The sequence below is a fragment of the Xenopus laevis genome, chromosome 3S, assembly GCF_017654675.1.
Source record: "Xenopus laevis strain J_2021 chromosome 3S, Xenopus_laevis_v10.1, whole genome shotgun sequence".
NCBI classification, from domain to species: domain Eukaryota; kingdom Metazoa; phylum Chordata; class Amphibia; order Anura; family Pipidae; genus Xenopus; species Xenopus laevis.
The window spans coordinates 126,063,146-126,084,514 of record NC_054376.1 but is presented as its reverse complement, the minus strand read 5'-3'; the positions used below and the strand labels follow the sequence as shown (position 1 = coordinate 126,084,514).

Sequence of the window (21,369 nt, the reverse complement as noted above, 5' to 3'; positions counted from 1 at the left end):
TTGTGTCTTCATTTTAAGACATGACCTATCCTTCATAAAGCCATGCTGATTGCTGCTCATAATGCCATAATGCCATTACTCCGGATCCATGGGAGACTTTTGGAAGACTTTTACGAATGTCCAGGAACCAAAATAAACTGACAACCCAAATCTGTTCAGCTTCAAGATGTGTCTTAGCTTCAATGTGGAAAGGTCCTGGGCCACACCATTCAGCACTGGAGAAAAAAATATGGTGGATTGCAGCCAATGTAAAATCACCTACCTATTGAAAGATAAGCTTGATAAATATGAGTCAATATGGAATCCATGGATTAATAAAGATAACCCCACACAGGATGCTAGTATCTCAAAAACGATGCTATAAATACAATTTTAGCCCTTGTAAAGTAATCTGTAAGAATTACACCGTGACAACAGAAACTTTATGCAAAAAATGTAATATTTTATTTCATATTATTTTATTGTATGTTATGATGTATTATTTCACTTTATTTCTATTTTTTTTTTCATTTTGTGCAAAATACTAAACTTGAATAAACAGTAAGTTTAAACAAAAAAATTAAGTGAATGTAAAATTGATGAGCAATTTTGTAATTTACATTCATTATTTATTTTGTTTTTATTCCAAGATATTAAGGGATACATGTACTGTTAATATGAATAAATTTTATTACAACAGCCCCACCTGCTGGTCAGTTTCCCACCAGTCTGACCACCAAGTAGTCAAGGAAGTTGTCAGGAGAAAATAGAGGCTGATCTGATGTTCTTCTGCGTAGGAAAAGAATTAGAAACCTTTCTCACATCTTTCCTAAGCAGAAGAACATCAGAGCAGCCTCTTTCTTTCTCCTCACAACTTCCTTGACTACTTGGTGGTCAGACTGGTGGGAAACTGACCAGCAGGTGGCGCTGTTGTAACAAAATCCATTCATATTAACAGTACATGTATCCCTTAATATCTTGGAATTGAAAGAAAATAAACAATTAATGTAAATTACAAAAGTGCTTAGAATAGCCCCCTCATCTATTTTACATTCACTTATTTTAAAGGTTTACTTATCCTTTAAAGTCCAAATGGCAAAAACACAAAAAAATTGAAGTTTTTTTTATTATAAAATCCAAATTAGTCCGAATCTGAAAATCAAGCATCTCAGCGCCGAGGTTGTATATAAGTCAATGGGAGAAGTCCCAAAGATATCCTGATCTGTGATGGGTTTCGTGCAAAAATCGGATAAATTCGTACAATTTGAATTTTCGTACAATTTTCACGATTTTTTGAGAAAGTGTGTTGATAAGTAAGGAGAAATGACCCGTTGCAGCTTTGGTCGGAGTATATTTCAGAAAATAATTTGATAAATTCAGATTTTGCACTCTATGGGTAGAGCACAGAGTCCTAGAGTTCTTGATAGAAATGTAATGGTGGCCAGGATGAGGAACATACCATATTGAGATAGGACAGGAAGCTTGGCTTTGAAACCCCTGCAGTGGCTTAGGGTAAAATAGGAGAGCTATGGACCCACCTGTGTAGACTAAAGGAACAACAAGAACCTCCTGGTATCCAACTGGCCAGTCGGACCATGTTCACATGACATATTGTTTAGTGGTCAGTAACCAAAATCAGTGGCGTAACTAGATGTTACAGGGCCCCATAGCAAATTCAATTTAGGGCCGAAAATATTGATAATTTGGCCTATTTTTCCAAGGTATATTAAAATTGCTCGTTAATTAGAACCTCACTGGGCCCCCTACACTCATGGGCCCTCCTTCAACCACAGGGTCTGCTTCCTCTGTAGTTACACCCCAGACTAAAATAGTTGTGTAATATTCTTTCCAAATCAGAGAAACCCTTGAATGAAGAGAAACAAGTTGTTGTTGGCTCCACCATTCATACATTATCCCTGTATGGTTGTGTAGTGTTCTACTAAAGCAATGACTTGAGTCTCTGTATTTCATCTAGAAACGAGGTGGCTCCCTCATCAACAATGTGAAGAGTCGCACACACCCAGCTGTGAGGAACATGCTGAGATATGCGAGTATCTGACTGCCCCATTAAGGATCTAGGCGGGATATAGCTGTGGGATCCCAAGAGATGTGGTAATTCCTTGTTGTCTATCCTCCTTTCTATGTCATACTTTGGGTTGCTTTCCAATGCTCAGACAAAAGGACAGGCAAAGACAGGTTTACAGGTATTGAAATCCTGCATCAAACAAAAGGTAAGAGCTAACGAGGAAGAATTCTATCTTATATTCGTCTGTTGTGGATCATTGGTGGGACCTTAAGGTAGGGACACACTGGGCGATTTGGGGAGATTTAGTCGCCTGGCGACTAAATCTTTCCGCGACCAATCTTCCCCGAATGCCTCCCCTCGCTCTGCGCCTGGCTAAAATGAAAAATCGCCTGCGCTAATCACACGCGGCGATTCGTTTTCCGAAGTCGCCCGAAGTTTCCTCGTGAGGCAACTTCGGGCGATTTCGGAAAACGAATCGCCGCGTGTGATTAGCGCAGGCGATTTTTCATTTTAGCCAGGCGCAGAGCGAGGGGAGGCATTCGGGGAGAAAAGTTGCGGCGATTAGTCGCCAGGCGACTAAATCTCCCCAAATCGCCCAGTGTGTCCCTACCCTAAAGGAGAATTAAACACTTAACTAAAAAAAAAATCCTTATCTCCTACCTAATGTAGAGGCTACTCTGAATTAAAAACCTTTCTCACAACTTTCCTAAGCAGAAGAACATCAGAGCAGCCTCTTTCTTTCTCCTGACAACTTCCTTGACTACTTGGTGGTCAGACTGGTGAGAAAATGACCAGCAGGTGGTGCTGTTGTAACACAATTCATTCATATTAACAGTACATGTATCCCTTAATATCTTGGAATAAAAACAAAATAAATATTGAATGTAAATAACAAAAGTGCTTAGAATAGCACCCTCATCAATTTTACATTCACTTATTTTAAAGGTTTACTTATCATTTAAAGTCTGAATGACAAAAACTTGAAATGTTTGAGTTTTTTTTACTATAAAATCCAAATTGATTGTGAAAAAAAAATCAAATTTTTCCTTATTTATTTTCGTGATTTATTATAGGATGCAAATAGTCCGAATCTGAAAATTCAGCATCTCAGCGCCGAGGTTGTATATAAGTCAAGTCCCAAAGATATCCTGATCTATGCTGGCATTTGTACAATTTGAATTTTTGTACGATTTTCGAAAATGATTTTCGAAAATGTATTGATAAGTAAGGAGAAATAACCTGTACGGCTTTGGTTGGAGTATATTTCAGAAAATAATTCTATATTATATACTTCTTTTGTGGATCATTGGTGGGACCTTAAAGGAGAATTCAACCCTTAACTAAAAAACCCTACCATTCTTTGGCTCTAGAAATAGGTTTTTTATTAGGTCATCTTAGGGCTCATAAAAAAGGGTCCCAAGTGCCCTAATAAAGTCTGCTCAGCTGGTGTAGACTGCATGTAGTACAGTTTTATAGACAATGTAGCTTCTAAAGATGACAGAGAGGCTTTTGCAGTGCTACTACAGGTGTAGGCTACTGTTAACATTGCCTTTCTGTGTGTAAAATACATGAATAGTAAGTAGTTCAGATACTGTTGGTACCAGGAGCACCTGTTTTAATAAACACACAGCATTGACCAGTCCAGGACCTTCTTCAGGATAAGTATCAGCTCCAGCGTGAAGGCTCACTCCGATGGAGGATCAACACATAATCACGAGAGGTTACAGAATAGACTGCCCATCACTCAGCACTTTGGTCACGTAAGATGAGACCATGGATTTAATAGCAACCATGGTCAATGCACATACATCATTGTCTAAGCTAGGCGTGATGATCACGGGCCTCATTTTTGGCCCAGTCTCTTTCCACACAATCGATTTACCCATGTGACCAGGCCCCTGTGTAAACTAAACACATAAGCTGTACCAGGGTTTGTATTTGTGAATACAGCTGACTTGATTTGTTTCCTTCTGATTTTCTCTATCTCTTTGCTTCAGTCACATCCCAGGAGGCCAGAAAAAAGTTTGAGGTATGAGAATCATCTTTGTCTTTTGTTGTAGTAGTTTCCATTCTAAAAAATTATGGAGAAGCAAAAAATAATCCTTATTTCCCAATGGATGTGACTGTCATTTTTTTCTAGTTACTCCCAGGCTGAGAGAAGGGAGGATAATTAAGCCCATGCCCACTGCTGAAGATGACTCTCCGCTGCTCCAGGAAGAGGGTATGGACTTGCTGGAGGAAATCTTTGAGACACTGAACACGAGCGCCTGGCGAGGAACATGCACTGTATGGTACCCACAGCCTGGACTTATTCAATCTAGAGGACAGCCAATACTTCAAAATGGTGAGCGAGACAGATCACATGGCAGTTTTCATGGGTTGGAGACGACAGACCATGTTAGGGCAGGTTAACGAAGCGATAGTTGTCTTTGTTGATTCTCCCTACAAAAAGCACTAGAGGATTTGGTTGATTTAGAATGGCTTCTTATGCACTTTTCTAGCCAGTGTGAGGGACATGTTTTCTATATAGACACCGATGGCTCAGTCCCTAGGGAGCAGCTTCAGGGAGGGCAGCACATAGTGTCGAACAGGGGTGAATGGTTGGTTGATAACATGGCAGAGCTAAAAGTTAACCTGGGCATTGGCCAACCTATATTGTCTAAACCTGAGAACTCCCTGAACCCCTATATATAAACTATATATGTTTAGCCCAGATGAAACCTGGCAGCTTCCTATTATGTCAATAGTTTTCCCATATCCTAATGATCAACGGATCTGTAGAGAGTTATTAAGGCAGCACACAATGCAGTTATTAATCTGAGAGTATCTCTGTTTGAGATATTGGTAGATCATTTTGTAATACATAATACATTGAACCAGCTACAGTTCTTATCAACTTGGGGTCTTGGCTTCCTGTATTGCTGTGAAGAACTCCCTTCACCCCATGACAGGATTGAAATTCTAAATTTAAAGAGTATTGAAGGAGCTTATATTTTCAATCCGCTATTGTTCATGCAGTTGTATGGTGGGGGCAGGAGGTTATATTTGTTGATATCAGCTGTACCAGGGTATTTCCAAAACAACTCTACCAGCTCTTCCAGAGCAGTATAAATACATAAACAGATTTCAGACATTATTATTTAATATAATTAAATAGTAATAGAATGTTGTCTATACACACACAAAGGATAAGCCACATTCAGGTTCTGGCAGGTCCCTATGCAGACACAAGGCCTACAGTAGTTGTACTGCCAGAACAGAATCAGGCCTGTTGGGGCAGATCCTCCAGTAGACAGTATGCTGTGTACATATCTATACATCTTACACAAACCTTTCTTAGTTTCAGTCAATAAACCCCACAAGTGATGAAGACCTGAGTATAAATCAGCCCAGAGACTATAGCCTTTGGTACCTGCAAGAAGAAGACGAGGAGCCTCCAGACTTCTTCAAGTAGTCACCAGAAGTCACTTCAGTGTCTTCAGAGCCTCTAACTCCAGAGATTGCCTCACTCAACACCGAGGACCATTACTAACTCCTGAGGACACTTTAGTGACCTCCAAGTTTATATCCGATACCAGTGATACTAAATCCTCTACCGCAGTGGCTACACCACTCATTATAGACTCCCTAACCACAAATAACATGTCAAAGTGCAGAGTCGGCACCCTCAACCTCAGAAATCAAATTACAATTAACACCAGACTACTTAACAGATAGAAGTTTACCAAAAGCAAATGTATGTTCAGCCAAACTAGAGGTGTTATCAATAACCACTAAGGTGACAACACATACCCACCAGACTATTATACCATCGGCAGAGGCTGAAATTCCACCCACCACTAAAGAAGAAAGCAAGCCTGCACCTGGCCTACCATTCGGGCAACTGAGTGGGTGCTGTAAGGTGAAGAGGGAAACAAGCGGAGGCATTTGACCCAGTGTGTCAGGCTCACACAGCGTTTGTGCAGCAATATCTCGTTTCCAGGCATTGGATTTGGACCGTAGGATGACCTGGAAAGGAAACAGAAAGGAGGAAAATCAACCCCAAAGAGCGATACGATGGAATTACCAACAGCTTCAGAACATGCAACAAGCCAACAGCCCAAATTCTATCAACATGAATAGCACCCAAAAGCTCAACACCCAGTCAAATAACATCCCCACATCCAGCACACAAAGAGGCATTGATGCCCCAAATACTCATTTAGAGAATCTAACTGTCAGGGAGCCGGGAGCTCCCTCCAGGGAGGTAGTCAGGATCTAGGAGGAAGCCCTCTTGAGGGAGCAAGGTCGCGGTATCCAAAGAGTTAAGCAAGTGGATGGTCAGAGTCCAGGCAAGAGTTCAGTGGCAGGCAGATCAGGATAATAAGCAAATAATAATAAGCAATAAGCAAGAGTCCAGGCAAAGGTCAATAACACAAGCAGGTAACAGGAAACACGGCCAGGGAGCAGGAATCAAGACTGGAGCAGGGATCAAGGCTGGAAACAGGCAGGAATCAGGAAACACAAACAGGAACCCAGGATCTATGGCAGCAAATCCTATTCTTGGGCGCCCTTCTGGCGTCCTGGGAGCCCTTTTATAGTTGAATTTGGCGCCATAGTGACGTCACTGGCGCTGGCGTGTTTGCGCATGCGTGTTTACAGTAAAGAACTCACAATATGAACTTTACAGGCATATACAGGTAGGCTTGTGTACGGTATGCAGAAAATATAAACAAAAAAATTATACAATGGTATTATGTTAGGATATTTTTACTTAAATCTCCCTACAGATACCAGAGTAAAGCATTTATATTCTCCTGAAATTCCTTAAAGGGCAGTTTCTGACCCTTTGTGAAGAATTTCCACTGGAGCAAATTTCCAGAGGAGGGATCCCAGTAATATCTGTGTATTTATACATCTCCTTTCTATTACAGTTATACACAGTGCAGCTCCTCTGGGGAGGGATCCAGTAATATCTGTGTATTTATACGGCTCCTTTCTATTACAGTTATACACAGTGCAGCTCCTCTGGGGAGGGATCCAGTAATATCTGTGTATTTATACAGCTCCTTTCTATTACAGTTATACACAGTGCAGCTCCTCTGGGGAGGGATCCCAGTAATATCTGTGTATTTATACAGTTCCTTTCTATTACAGTTATACACAGTGCAGCTCCTCTTGGGAGGGATCCAGTAATATCTGTGTATTTATACAGCTCATTGCTATTACAGTTATACACAGTGCAGCTCCTCTGGGGAGGGATCCAGTAATATCTGTGTATTATACAGCTCCTTTCTATTACAGTTATACACAGTGCAGCTCCTCTGGGGAGGATCCAGTAATATCTGTGTATTTTATTACGGCTGCCTTTCTATTACAGTTATACACAGTGCAGCTCCTCTGGGAGGGATCCAGTAATATCTGTGTATTTATACGGCTCCTTTCTATTACAAGTTATACACAGTGCAGCTCCTCTGGGGAGGGATCCCAGTAATATCTGTGTATTTATACAGCTCCTTCTATTACAGTTTATACACAGTGCAACTCCTCTGGGGAGGGATCCCAGTAATATCTATGTATTTATACAGCTCCTTTCTATTACAGTTATACACAGTGCAGCTCCTCTGGGGAGGGATCCAGTAATATCTGGGTGTATTTATACAGTTCCTTTCTATTACAGTTATACACAGTGCAGCTCCTCTGGGGAGGGATCCAGTAATATCTGTGTATTTATACAGTTCCTTTCTATTACAGTTATACACAGTGCAGCTCCTCTTGGGAGGGATCCAGTAATATCTGTGTATTTATACAGCTCATTGCTATTACAGTTATACACAGTGCAGCTCCTCTGGGGAGGGATCCAGTAATATCTGTGTATTTATACGGCTCCTTTCTATTACAGTTATACACAGTGCAGCTCCTCTGGGGAGGGATCCAGTAATATCTGTGTATTTATACGGCTCCTTTCTATTACAGTTATACACAGTGCAGCTCCTCTGGGGAGGGATCCAGTAATATCTGTGTATTTATACAGCTCCTTTCTATTACAGTTATACACAGTGCAACTCCTCTGGGGAGGGATCCCAGTAATATCTATGTATTTATACAGCTCCTTTCTATTACAGTTATACACAGTGCAGCTCCTCTGGGGAGGGATCCAGTAATATCTGTGTATTTATACAGTTCCTTTCTATTACAGTTATACACAGTGCAGCTCCTCTGGGGAGGGATCCAGTAATATCTGTGTATTTATACAGTTCCTTTCTATTACAGTTATACACAGTGCAGCTCCTCTGGGGAGGGATCCCAGTAATATCTGTGTATTTATACAGTTCCTTTCTATTACAGTTATACACAGTGCAGCTCCTCTGGGGAGGGATCCAGTAATATCCGTGTATTTATACAGCTCCTTTCTATTACAGTTATACACAGTGCAGCTCCTCTGGGGAGGGATCCCAGTAATATCTGTGTATTTATACAGCTCCTTTCTATTACAGTTATACACAGTGCAGCTCCTCTGGGGAGGGATCCCAGTAATATCTGTGTATTTATACATCTCCTTTCTATTACAGTTATACACAGTGCAGCTCCTCTGGGGAGGGATCCAGTAATATCTGTGTATTTATACAGTTACTTTCTATTACACTTATACACAGTGCAGCTCCTCTGGGGAGGGATCCAGTAATATCTGTGTATTTATACAGCTCCTTTCTATTACAGTTATACACAGTGCAGCTCCTCTGGGGAGGGATCCAGTAATATCTGTGTATTTATACAGCTCCTTTCTATTACACTTATACACAGTGCAGCTCCTCTGGGGAGGGATCCAGTAATATCTGTGTATTTATACAGCTCCTTTCTATTACAGTTATACACAGAGCAGCTCCTCTGGGGAGGGATCCAGTAATATCTGTGTATTTATACAGCTCCTTTCTATTACAGTTATACACAGTGCAGCTCCTCTGGGGAGGGATCCAGTAATATCTGTGTATTTATACAGTTACTTTCTATTACACTTATACACAGTGCAGCTCCTCTGGGGAGGGATCCAGTAATATCTGTGTATTTATACAGCTCCTTTCTATTACAGTTATACACAGTGCAGCTCCTCTGGGGAGGGATCCCAGTAATATCTGTGTATTTATACAGCTCCTTTCTATTACAGTTATACACAGTGCAGCCCCTCTCCTCTCACTGGCATAAAGAAACATAAAGAAAGCAAAAAAGAATTTTCTGATAAAATATTTTTATTATCTTAGCAATGAGATGTAAAATATTACGTGTTATAAAATACGATGCCAAGTTGAAACAAGATTGTTTGGCAGGGATGCAGTAAAAAGGTGGGTCATGTAATTGACATGAATCAATACGGCACCAGGTTTGGGGTTGATTCCTGCTGATGTCCAGGGGCACATGAGTGTAAAGCATAACCTGCAGAAAGTGTTGAGGCAGACAGTATACAGTACGTGTGGCCTTTATGCAACTCCTCCATAACCCCAGAAAAATAAGGGGATAGGGGTTCTTCCTTAAACGATGATCGAGGCATATTTATGGCTTTGGGCCAATCAAAAGCCAGCAGATTGCCCTGGCATGCAGCACAATGGCCCAGGACCCAGGTATCACTGGGCTGAAGGCACTGGAAGGCAGGGATTGGTCAGCTTTGTTTTTACACAAACTGTTGCCTTTGATAAGAACATGTCGGCATCATGCCAAACAACTGAACGATAAACATCAGGTTCATACACGCACACATAGTAAGTAATAACATAATGTGACATTCATTAAGAACCCCGGGGAGTGTCTGCAAACTTTCCCTGCTAGTTATTTAGTAGAGTTCAAAATAAACAGTTTCCCTTTAAGTGTTGAATTTAAACCATTAGCCCCAAAACAGGCAACAGAACAACGGCGTTTGTTGGGTGATGTCATAAAAGTATCTGCTTCTAGTGACTCGTAGCAACCAATCAGCACTACTTTACAACCTGATAGGTTGCTATGGGTTACTAAACCTGTGAAATGTATTATATTACCCCATGTGGCATTTAGCAGCTGGAGTATCGACCTCTATTCCCTGTACTGATAAGGCTGAGATCTATCCACAATTTAGGGCACAGACACACGTTCAGATTCAGGGAGATTAGTCACCCGGCGACAAATCTCTTCTTCGAGGCGACTAATCTCCCCGAACTGTCTTCCCGTTGGCTAGAATGTAAATCGCTGGCGGGATGGCACTCGAAACGCTTCGCTTTCTGAAGTCGCCTGAAGTTTCCTCGTGAGGCAACTTCGGAAAACGAAGCGTTCCGAGTGCCATCCCATCGGAGATTTACATTCTAGCCAATTGGAAGGGGAGATTAGTTGCCTTGAAGAAGAGATTTGTCGCCGGGTGACTAATCTCCCCGAATCTGACCGTGAGTCTCTGCCCTTACACCATCCCCAGTGCTATAAAACATATTACTTAATAAATGAGATGTGCCTCTGGAGAATACATTCTTCTGATATCATTCCATGTCCAGCATGTTTAGAATTATATATATATATAAATACATTTATGCACTCAGTTCATTATCAGAGCCTTTATGCCATCGCCAGGCAGGCCCTGCAACTGGATAACATGAGCCCAGGCCCAGATAATCAGTGGTGTTTCTAGGTTTCCTGTACTCCATAGGCCTCTAATACTTTGTGTGATACACACCAGCCCAGGTCTTGGTACCATACAATGAGAGTTGCAAATGGAGTCTGTCGGAAGGCTAAATATTGGATAATACTGAAACTCTATATCTATACAGGCATTTAATGGTGGGGCAAGCAACTGCCATACAGTAGGGTATCCTGTATCTGCCCTACCCCTGTACCCCAGGTTTCACGTGGGAGGAAAAAACAATGCTGCTGATTATTGTTTGGGGACCTTGCCAGTCACATGGTGTGTAAGTCACAGTTCTGACCCGTCTCTAGTGTCAAGTTTTGACCCGTCATTAAATCTTTAGGAATCTCTCCTGGAGTTCATCATATCAACCTCTCCTCGGGTGGTAGTTTCAGAGCCATGTTGGGCTCCACGCGGGGTTCCTTGTGCTCCTCGCTGCTCGGCCGGTAGGTTCCCTCTGTCTGCCGTCTCTCTCTTATCTTAATGAATATAAAGGCCATGATGCCGATGAGAATGAGGCCGCCTACTACGCAGGGAACGATGATGGCGGCTAGTAACGCCGACTCCTGGAAGTAAGAACAAAGGGTACACACTAAAGGCTCGCTGATAGAATACCATAATAACCGGTTGTACCTTCCTCTTATTCATTTGCCCTTTCTTTATGGCTAATGGAAATATTAAAAGGAAAGCTCGTCTTACAATGAACATTTGTTTTGCATTAAAAGGGGTTGTTCAGCTTTAAAGGAGAAACAAACCCCTTATTAAAAAAAACCCTACCCCACATAGACTCCCCTGCCTCCTCAAGCAAAAACAAAAGCGGGATAGACTTAATGTTAGTTGAAAAAGGAGCCCAGATGATATAAAAAGGACATGTTCAAACCTGACGCATTTCGTGCCAAGGGTGGGCACTTACTCCTCAAACCCAGCCTAGCTGCTACCTAACCTAACTTTTTACTTACCCCTTGGTGCAGATTCAGGGACCAGAGTTCAAGGCAGCCATCTTCCGGGGCTTCGGAAATTTTCGGCGCATGCGCAGTTGTTGCAAACCAGGAAATTGCTCCAACTGCGCATACGCATTACTGAAGAGCCAGAAGATGGCTGCTGTGAACTCCGATTCCTGAATCTGCCTCGAGGGATAAGTAAAAAGTTAGGGCCATTTGCCCGGGGTAGAAGCTAGGCTGGGGGTGAGGAGGGAGGGGGGACTATTTGGGGTGGGGGGTAGGGTTTTTTTTAATAAGGGGTTTGTTAATATGAATGAATTTTGTTACAACAGCGCCACCTGCTGGTCAGTTTCCCACCAGTCTGACCACCAAGTAGTCAAGGAAGTTGTCAGGAGAAAGAGGCTGATGTTCTTCTGCTTAGGAATAAAATTAGAAACCTTTCTCACATCTTTCCTAAGCAGAAGAACATCAGAGCAGCCTCTTTCTTTCTCCTGACAACTTCCTTGACTACTTGGTGGTCAGACTGGTGGGAAACTGACCAGCAGGTGGCGATGTTGTAACAAAATTCATTCATATTAACAGCACATGTATGTCTTAATATCTTGGAATAAAAACTAAATAAATAATGAATGTAAATGACAAAAGTGATTAGAATAGCCCCCTCATCAATTTTACATTCACTTATTTTAAAGGTGTACTTATCCTTTAATGGCTATGAGAGAAACAAGAGGTAAATGTTAAAAACATGGCGACAGAGCTGTGTCACTCACCGAGAGCTTGCCTGGGGCTGGCGTGGTCACATTCTGAGCTATGGACAGAACACAGACAGTCACACACAGGAAAAGATAAAATAACAAGAAGAATTAAAAGTAACCCATTTAAATATATATATATATATGTATACACATCACCAGAGAGATAAGGCCCCTGAACACAATAACCTATTAATAGAACCTCTTAAACATTAAAGGGGTTGTTCACCTTTAGTAGAGTAAAGGCCTCCTTTAAGGCAGAAATGTTATAACACAGAACAGTTACGTCTGAGCTTTCATCATCAGGTATGTCCGACTGCCTGGCAAAATCCTTCCAGATCTCCATATGGATAAACTCCATACTAGCTAATGGCCAATGGGGTGTGCTTGTAGATCACTGTGACCAGGAATGAGCCACATAACTATTAGCAGTCACAACAATTTGTGCTCAAAAATGACCCGATGGTTTATATGGCTAACAGTACAACGAAAACCAAAGAGGTTGCAATCTATATAAGGAAAGGGTTACAATTACAGTTACTGGAAACCTTTGAAGATCCAGAGGGCAGATATATAGCTCTGAAAATATCAATGGCTGAGGTGCAAATGACATTGATCTCTTACTATGCCCCAAATTCTGGTCAACTACAATTGTTTGAAAGGTTAGTGGGCTTTCTGTCACACTGGGGAGAAGGCCACTTAATCATTGGGGGAGATACCAATAGCATTCTGGATAGGTACTGGGATAGACAAACAATTTCAACACCCCCTGATCTTCAACACCCCCTGATCTTCAACACCCCCACATCTCAGCAGAGGGGATGAAAATTAGCAAGTTATGTTGCTCAGAGGGTTGGGTAGATGTTTGGAGAGAACTCCATCCAGGTATTAGGCAGTTTACACATTTTTCTCCACCTCACAATTTATATACAAGGATAGATCACATATGGTCCTCACAAAGTCTGATGTCGATGCCCCAGTCCTCCAGAATTTTGAACATATCCTGGTCAGACCACTCTTCCATACTGTTTAAAATCACCCTTCTCCACCTACCCAAAAGCCTGGCAAGGTGGCGAATGAATGAATCTCTTTTAAAAGTGCCGGACTTACACAAACAGCTAGAAACTTCCCTCAAAACACACTTCCAGGAAAATGTTTCTACTGTTCCTTCTTCTACTATGGTATGGGCGGCCCACAAATCTGTAATACGGGGCCTACTGATCCAATGGGGGTCACAGCGGAAAAAGGCCCAAAATATAGAAATCACTAACCGGACCACACAATTGAATGACTTAATGTTACAGCAAACGGAGAACCCTAATGTAGACTTAAGAACCCAGATCATCAAATTCATACAACATTAGATCTAGTTCTCACCCATAAGACAGAAAAAGCCTGGAAATGGACCCAACAGAAATTATATTATAATACAAACAAACCGAGTCGCCTTTTTGCTAGGAGACTCCGAAATCGCTTAGACACTACTCCGATTACTAAAATTAAAAATTCTAGTTGGTTTACCACCAATGCACTGCAGTGTTCTACGAGAATTCCATATTTTCTATAAAAAACTTTACAAGTCTACACCAACCCCCCCACCTTGCAAATTGAATTCATTTTTTCACGATATCACTTTACAACCCTTGACCCCCTCTCAACATCAATCCTTAAATGCGGAGATTTCGGAAGAGGAGGTCAAGGTAGTTATTAAACTCTTGAAACAACCCAAAACACCAGGACCAGACGGTTTTCCAGGTCTATATTACAAGAAATTCTCCCATATCCTTACTCCTCAGTTAGCCACAATGTTTAATCATTTACTTAAGGATGATAAACTTCCAGCCCAAACTCTAATGGCTACAATCATTCCCATCCCTAAACCAGATTCAGACTCGGCAGACTGTAAAAACTACCGCCCTATCTCTATTTTGAACCTGGATATAAAAATTATGGCTAAAGTCCTAGCCACCTGTCTTAGTAAAACCCTGCCATACCCTATACCAATTCATAGGGACCAGGTGGGGTTTGTAAGAGGAAGGCAACCCACAGACGCTATAAGAAGACTAATTTTATTTATGGCGGCAGCCCAAAAAACCTCTACCCCTTCCATGCTCTTGAAGCTTGATATTAAAAAAGCTTTTGACTCTTTAGCAAGGCCCTATCATTATTACAAAATGGGGAATAGGCAATAATTTTTTTTAAATGGGTCCACGCTCTGTATGACCATCCAACGACGAAAGTCCATATTGGACCATACTCCTCTTCCCCATTCCGCATTGAGAGAGGGACACGACATGGGTGCCCCCTCTCCCCTTTACTCTTTGACTTAGCACTCAAACCTCTAGCAATCGCTATTAGGAACAACCCTGATATTATGGGCTTTAAAGACAAGGCTCACCACCATAAGCTAAGTATGTTCGCAGACGACGTGACACTATTTCTATCTCGCCCACTTTTATCACTTCCTAATTTGTACAATGTCTTCAATAAATTTAGTGATATCTCTGGTCTTAAACTCAAACATGCGAAAACAGAGGCACCGAATATAAATCTCCCAAAAGATCTAACCAAACTATTAACTCTGAATTTTGAGTTTCAGTGGAGTACTAAACACATAACAGTACTGGGTGTTAAATTAACTAAGTCATGTGACCAGTTATATGTAGCCAATTACCCTGACTTATTTCGAACGCTACGGAAACTTCTGGAGTACTGGGGAAGATATCACATATCATGGATGGGGAGAGTGTCAGCAATAAAAATGGTCCTGCTGCCAAAAATCCTATATTTGTTCAGAGTATTGCCTATCCCAATTTTAAGGTCAGACTTACGGAAATTTGAATCAAATATCTCATAATTTGTGTGGAATGATAAAACTCCTTGGGTACGACTTAAAACATTACAAAGATCCCTTTCTGAAGGGGGCCTAGGACTCCCAAATCTCTGGAAGTACTATATAGCTGCACAGTTAGTCCACCTTCCTACCTTATACGCCCACGGCAATGCCCCTTTACGGCAGAGAACTGGTTTACGACCCCATTTACAGCTGACAAAGGTAAAACAGACCAACGATAGCTAGCTGCACTTTGCGACATTCCATTAGTATCTGGGACGCTAACGCCCACCTTTACTCACTATTCTCCGCCAACAACCCAGCAAAGCCACTTTTCTATAATCCTCAATTTATCCCTGAATTCCAAGGCCACTCATTTCAGTGGTGGAGAGACCACAACCTTAGGGTGAGAGACTTACTTAATGTTAGGGGCCCGTTACCATCAACTATCTACGAGAGATCCATGACCTCCCAGAAACAGAGTACTTTCGAGCAAACCAATTATTACACTTTGTTACAGAATGTTGGCGGCAACGCTCTCCTGAGGCCCCAGAGCGGACCTTCTTTTCAAGGGGTTGCCTTGAAAGCCATAAGCTTCCTATATAGACATATCAATTCTCCTACATCTTTAGCTGACATACAATATGCTCAGTCATGGGGTAAAGAACTAGGGAAGTTCCTGACAGATATACAATGGAGTAAGAAGTGGGATAATCTAAGGAGATGCTCTAATAATACAGTATTGCTATATGGATATAAGGTTCTCTTTTGTTGGTACCTCACACTCAACAGATTAGCACTTATGTATCCAAACCTTAATAATGGCTGCTTTAGAGAGTGCAACTGCCCTCGAGCAACTAGGTACTGGATCCGGGTGTACAATCTGATATTCTGAGTACTAAATGTAAGTTTAGAGAAAGACCCTTATGAAGCGTTGATGGGTGCTCCACCACAAAACGTAACAGGGACACAGAGAAAGTTAATTAATCACATATTTTATGGCAGCTAGACTGGCACGGTCCTGGAAATCGCCACAAATAAATTACAACCTCCTTAAAAAATAGATTGGATATTCGTAAACGAAAAGTTCACCAGTATCGGAGTAGACAAATTTCCCATGTTTCTAAAAGTATGGCAACCGTGGATAGATTATAGGTACGGGGGGACCCTTTTTCCCATTTGCTGACACTCTATCCATCTGGATATAAAACTGAGGATTTCCATACTCGGATAATAAATAGAGGCAATTAGACAGCGAGGTAAACCACTTTCTATTTACTGGTTTTTTTCCTTTTCCTTTTCTTTCCATTTTAACTGGTTACTTATTATTTGTCATATGTTCTACCATTACCATATGTATACATCTGATGGAACTGGACTTTAGACAATGGAAAACGTTTGCATTTACATTGAACAGTGTTATATGTTTTGAAATATATATGGATACAATGTCAAAACCATTTATGAGTATATCATATGATAATGTATCTATTATTAAAAATAATAAAAATATATTGAAACAAAAAAAAAAAAAGAGTGACTGAAGTTTATCAGAGCACAAGTGACATGACTGGGGGCAGCGACCACCATGTGCTTTTTTTCTGCTGCTGAGAAATCCTCCCTGTCTGTGACATGAGCAGTGGAATGTATAGAGCAGGGGAATGTATAGTGCAGGGGAATGTATAGTGCAGGGGAATGTATAGTGCAGTGGAATGTATAGTGCAGGGGAATGTATAGTGCAGGGGAATGTATAGTGCAGGGGAAAGTATAGTGCAGGGGAAAGTATAGTGCAGGGGAATGTATAGTGCAGTGGAATGTATAGTGCAGTGGAATGTATAGTGCAGGGTATTGTATAGTGCAGGGTATTGTATAGTGCAGGGGAATGTATAGTGCAGGGGAAAGTATAGTGCAGGGGAAAGTATAGTGCAGGGGAAAGTATAGTGCAGGGGAAAGTATAGTGCAGGGGAAAGTATAGTGCAGGGGAAAGTATAGTGCAGGGGAATGTATAGTGCAGGGGAATGTATAGTGCAGGGGAATGTATAGTGCAGTGGAATGTATAGTGCAGTGGAATGTATAGTGCAGGGGAGTGTATAGTGCAGGGGAATGTATAGTGCAGGGGAATGTATAGTGCAGGGGAATGTATAGTGCAGAGGAATATATAGTGCAGGGGAATGTATAGTTCAGTATAATGTATAGTGCAGGGGAATGTATAGTACAGGGGAATGTATAATGCAGAGGAATATATAGTGCAGGGGAATGTATATTGCAGTGGAGTATATAGAGCAGTGGAATGTATAATGGAGAGGAATATATAGTGCAGGGGGATGTATAGTTCAGTATAATGTATAGTGCATCTGTACTGTGTACTGCCCACAGAGAAACAAAGCAGTAACAGAGAAACTGTGCAGTTGTACCCCCCCCCCCCACCCATGGAGCTTTTGTAGATCATATTACAATGAGTCACAACCTGCTGGGACTGTCTTATATAACAGTGCCCTTAATTCATTCCTGTGACCGCTCCTTAAAGGAACACTTTCAGTTTTTGGCGATACTGTTCCTTTAGGGTAAGGCCACACGAGGAGATTCGGGGAAATTTTGTCGCCTGGCGACTAATCGTCTCATCTTTTGAGCAACTATCTCCCCGAATCTCCTCGTGTGGACTAGCCCTTAAACATGGGCTCAGGCTGTAGCACCTGCTGCTTTGTGAACTAGACCTAAAACAAACCATGCGACTCTCATCACATTACTTGCACCGAGTTCATCATTTTCTTCCTCCCAAGCTCTGAACAAACCAATATTTATTTTTTCCAGGCAGGAGACGGTTAATAAAATCTATTGCTTCAAGGATGTCATTATCAGGTCACACAGGGTCGCCACAAAGGGGTCAGATAATAACCTGTTGGTTTTATGCACCTTCCAGGGACTGAGAAGGGGAATCAGCAGATTCTATTTCAGTTAGAGATGCACCAAATCCAGGATTCGGTTCGGGATTCAGCCTTTTTCAGCAGGATTCGGATTTGGTTGAATCTTTCTGCCCGGCCGAACGAATCCTAATTTGCATATGTAAATTATGGACGGGGAGGGAAACCACGTGACTTTTTGTCACAAAAGAAGGAAGTAAAAATGTTTACCCTTCCCCCTAATTTGCATATGAGAGCGTTTCCTCTGAGGATGTAATAAAATGCTTTCTGTATACGAGTTTATAAATTATGTGAGTGTAGGGAGGGGTCAGTGTGTATGGGGCTGGGTTCTATTTGAAGGGGTTGAACTTGATGGAATTTGCACTTTTTTCAACCCGATTTAATGATGTAACTATAGGTTACTGCTGAAGGACCAAATCATCCATATTACTGCATGTTCCTGTATACAGGTATGGGACCTGCGGGTTTCCAGATAATGAATCTTTCCATAATTTAAATCATATAAACATTAAATAAACCCAATAGGTTGGTTTTGCCTCCAATAAGGATTAATTATATCTTAGTTGGGATCAAGTACAAGCGACTGTTTTATTATTACACAGAAGAAGGAAATCAGTTTTTAAAATTTCTATTATTTGGATAAAATGGAGTCTAGGGGAGATGGCCTTTCCATAATTTGGAGCTTTCCACATAACGGGTTTCCGGATATCGGATCCCATACCTGTACTAGTGCTGTGCAAACCCACAGCCAACAAGCTGATCCTTCTGTGATGTCAATAGAGGGCGGTGCCTCTGAGGGGAGGGGCAACTGTTGGCCCTCCCACAGGTCTCAAGCCCAGCGGCAATAAGAAGGCTGCAATTGAAATTTAAATGAAGCAAAATACATTGAGGCCTGTGTTTTTGACACTTACCGTTGGCTAATAAGAGGTTAGAGACGGCAATAAACATGGGAAGAAACTTGAGCTGGCGCATGGTCAGTACATACGTGAGCATGTCGACTCTATAGGCAGCAATAGGAAGTGATGCAGAGATCAGCCTGTGTGCAGCAAATAAATCACAATTATAAATACACAAACTTTCAGTTGAGCAGACTTATAGTTTATCTCTATACCACTTCATACTGGCACTGGGATAAAGTGATAAGGATTGCTATAGAACTGTATATACATATAAATAATACGTCTTTACACATAAAAATGTATCCCCCATACGTACAGTTCAGACATGTTTATATCATTACCCTTATTCACTAATGAGGCTCAATGATTTACACCAGCCAGGTCTCTTATGTATCATGTCTGTATCATTACACAAACACCAGACATGTGTCTTTATATAGTTCCATAACAAATCAGTGACTTCTAATATCCTTATCATTTACAGTAGGGGGTACATTATCCCTTATAATACATGAGTGATACTCAGAGTTCCCTGTATAACTCAGCCTGCAGCCTTGTGTCTTTATATAGTCACAGAACAACCCCTCAGTGACTTCTAATATCCTTATCATTTACAGTAGGGGGTTCATTATCCCTTATAATACATGAGTGATACTCAGAGTTCCCTGTATAACTCAGCCTGCAGCCTTGTGCCTTTATATGGTCACAGAACAACCCCTCAGTGACTTCTAATATCCTTATCATTTACAGTAGGGGGTACATTATCCTTATAATACATGAGTGATACTCAGAGTTCCCTGTATAACTCAGCCTGCAGCCTTGTGCCTTTATATGGTCACAGAACAACCCCTCAGTGACTTCTAATATCCTTATCATTTACAGTAGGGGGTACATTATCCCTTATAATACATGAGTGATACTCAGAGTACAGACAGGTGTAAGAGTGCAGGTAGGTACAAGTGTACAGGGTTGATCTGCGCATGTGTGACAGAATATACACAGATAGTGAAGTACAGAGAAGAATACACTGACGTTACAGCCCCTCACTGTGCCAGTATATGGGGGATAAAGAAACTTACCGCTCTGTAGTGACCCGCCTGCCACTCACCTGTCCGGAGCGTACTGGCCCCGCCCTCACTTTCGGTCACGTGATCAGCTCCCCCACACCTGAGACGCATCCGGGAACACACCCAGGAAAGCTTTTGCGTCATTTCCGGAGTTACCTGAGCAAAACATTGAGCGTATCCGGGTTTCACCTGGCTTGCGTGAGACGTCACTTCCGGAATGTACCTGGGGCGCCGGGTCTGAGCGCTGTGTGGCCTGGAGATTGTAGTGCGGAGCCAGTGGAATGTGTGTGGCGGGATCTCTATCTCAGTGTCACCTGTAGACTTTTCTTTTTTACACAAACTGTTACTTAGCCGCCCCTGGGATTCACATAGTCATCAGCCGCCTGGGATGGAAAGGGTTATGGGTCAGCCTGTGATTTCTCTGTGTTCTCTTTAACCCTTTCTCTACTGCAGCCCTTCAAGGGGCGACTTTATATTAATATTTATTGATATTAACTCTTTGTATCTTATAGAATGGCCAAGGATCAGCAACTTTTCACTTGGTCTCCTTTTATTATAGTTTTGTAATTATTTGCCTCCCTTTCCAGCTTTCAAATGAGGGTCGCTGACCCCATGTAAAAAACAAATTCAAAGGACAAGAAAAGGTTAAAACTAAGGGGCAGATTTATCAGAGGTTGATGTTAATTTTCGAATTTTGAGCTATTTTTTGTGTACTTCAACTAGGGAATAATCCAAATTCGAATATTGAAATTTATCATGTACTGTCTCTTTAAAAATTCAACTTTGACCATTTACCATCTAAAACCTGACAAATTGCTGTTTTAACCTATGGGGGACCTCCTAGAACCGATTTGAAGTCAATTGGTGGACTTTGAAAAACTTCTATTCAAATTTGATTGAATGCGCTAATTCCTTCAATTCGTACGATTCACATTCGGCCAAATATGGACCTAATCGATCGAAAACAGACCTATTGGACCAAAAAAAAAACAAAAAACAACTTTGACTTAATTTCAGTTGGTCTTTTTGAATTTTGACATTTTTTCAATTCAAAATTAAACCCTTCATAAATATGCCCACTAGTAAGCCTTATCAGAAAGGTCTATATAAATACACCCGTAAACCCTCAAAGTAATGCTGCTCTGAGTCCTCTGTCAAAAGAAACAGCACATTTCTTTCCTTCTATTGTGTACTCATGGGCTTCTGTATCAGACTAACTGTTTTCAGCTTAAACCTCCAGGGCTTGGGCTTGAGCATGCTCAGTTTGCTCCCCTCCCCTCCCTGCTGTAATCTGAGCCCAGAGCTATGAGTGAGTAGGAAGAAACTCGGGCAGG

General features: G+C 41.5%; 1 protein-coding gene and 1 pseudogene across 3 annotated transcripts; one reads left to right on the top strand and one right to left on the bottom strand.

The window, feature by feature from the left end:
- The first annotated feature begins 3,111 nt into the window (after positions 1-3,111).
- On the top strand, positions 3,112-6,340 carry LOC108703500 (annotated as a pseudogene).
- A 3,941-nt stretch (positions 6,341-10,281) lies between these two features.
- On the bottom strand, positions 10,282-20,208 carry crb3.S (crumbs 3, cell polarity complex component S homeolog). Of its 3 annotated transcripts, none has more exons than XM_018239659.2 (4): positions 20,077-20,208; positions 18,981-19,105; positions 12,334-12,371; positions 10,282-11,188 (listed from the first exon to the last, which is right to left on the bottom strand). In XM_018239659.2, the coding sequence occupies exons 2-4, from the start codon at positions 19,060-19,062 to the stop codon at positions 10,985-10,987; spliced, it is 324 nt and encodes a 107-aa protein (XP_018095148.1). In that variant the 5' UTR covers positions 19,063-19,105; positions 20,077-20,208; the 3' UTR covers positions 10,282-10,984. The 3 variants fall into 3 exon arrangements, with proteins under 3 accessions (XP_018095148.1, XP_018095149.1, XP_018095147.1); XM_018239660.2 differs by having other exon boundaries at positions 10,282-11,185; positions 20,048-20,189; XM_018239658.2 differs by having other exon boundaries at positions 10,283-11,188; positions 20,048-20,188.
- Between the last annotated feature and the right edge of the window lie 1,161 nt (positions 20,209-21,369).

Excerpts from the sequence above, each read along its gene's own strand:
- crb3.S (XM_018239659.2), bottom strand. The coding sequence starts at position 19,062 with ATGCTCACGTATGTACTGACCATGCGCCAGCTCAAGTTTCTTCCCATG. Across the intron at positions 12,372-18,980 it reads TAACCTCTTATTAGCCAACG|CTCAGAATGTGACCACGCCA; the intron begins GTAAGTGTCAAA and ends TTCTGTCCATAG. Across the intron at positions 11,189-12,333 it reads CAGCCCCAGGCAAGCTCTCG|GAGTCGGCGTTACTAGCCGC; the intron begins GTGAGTGACACA and ends TCTTACTTCCAG.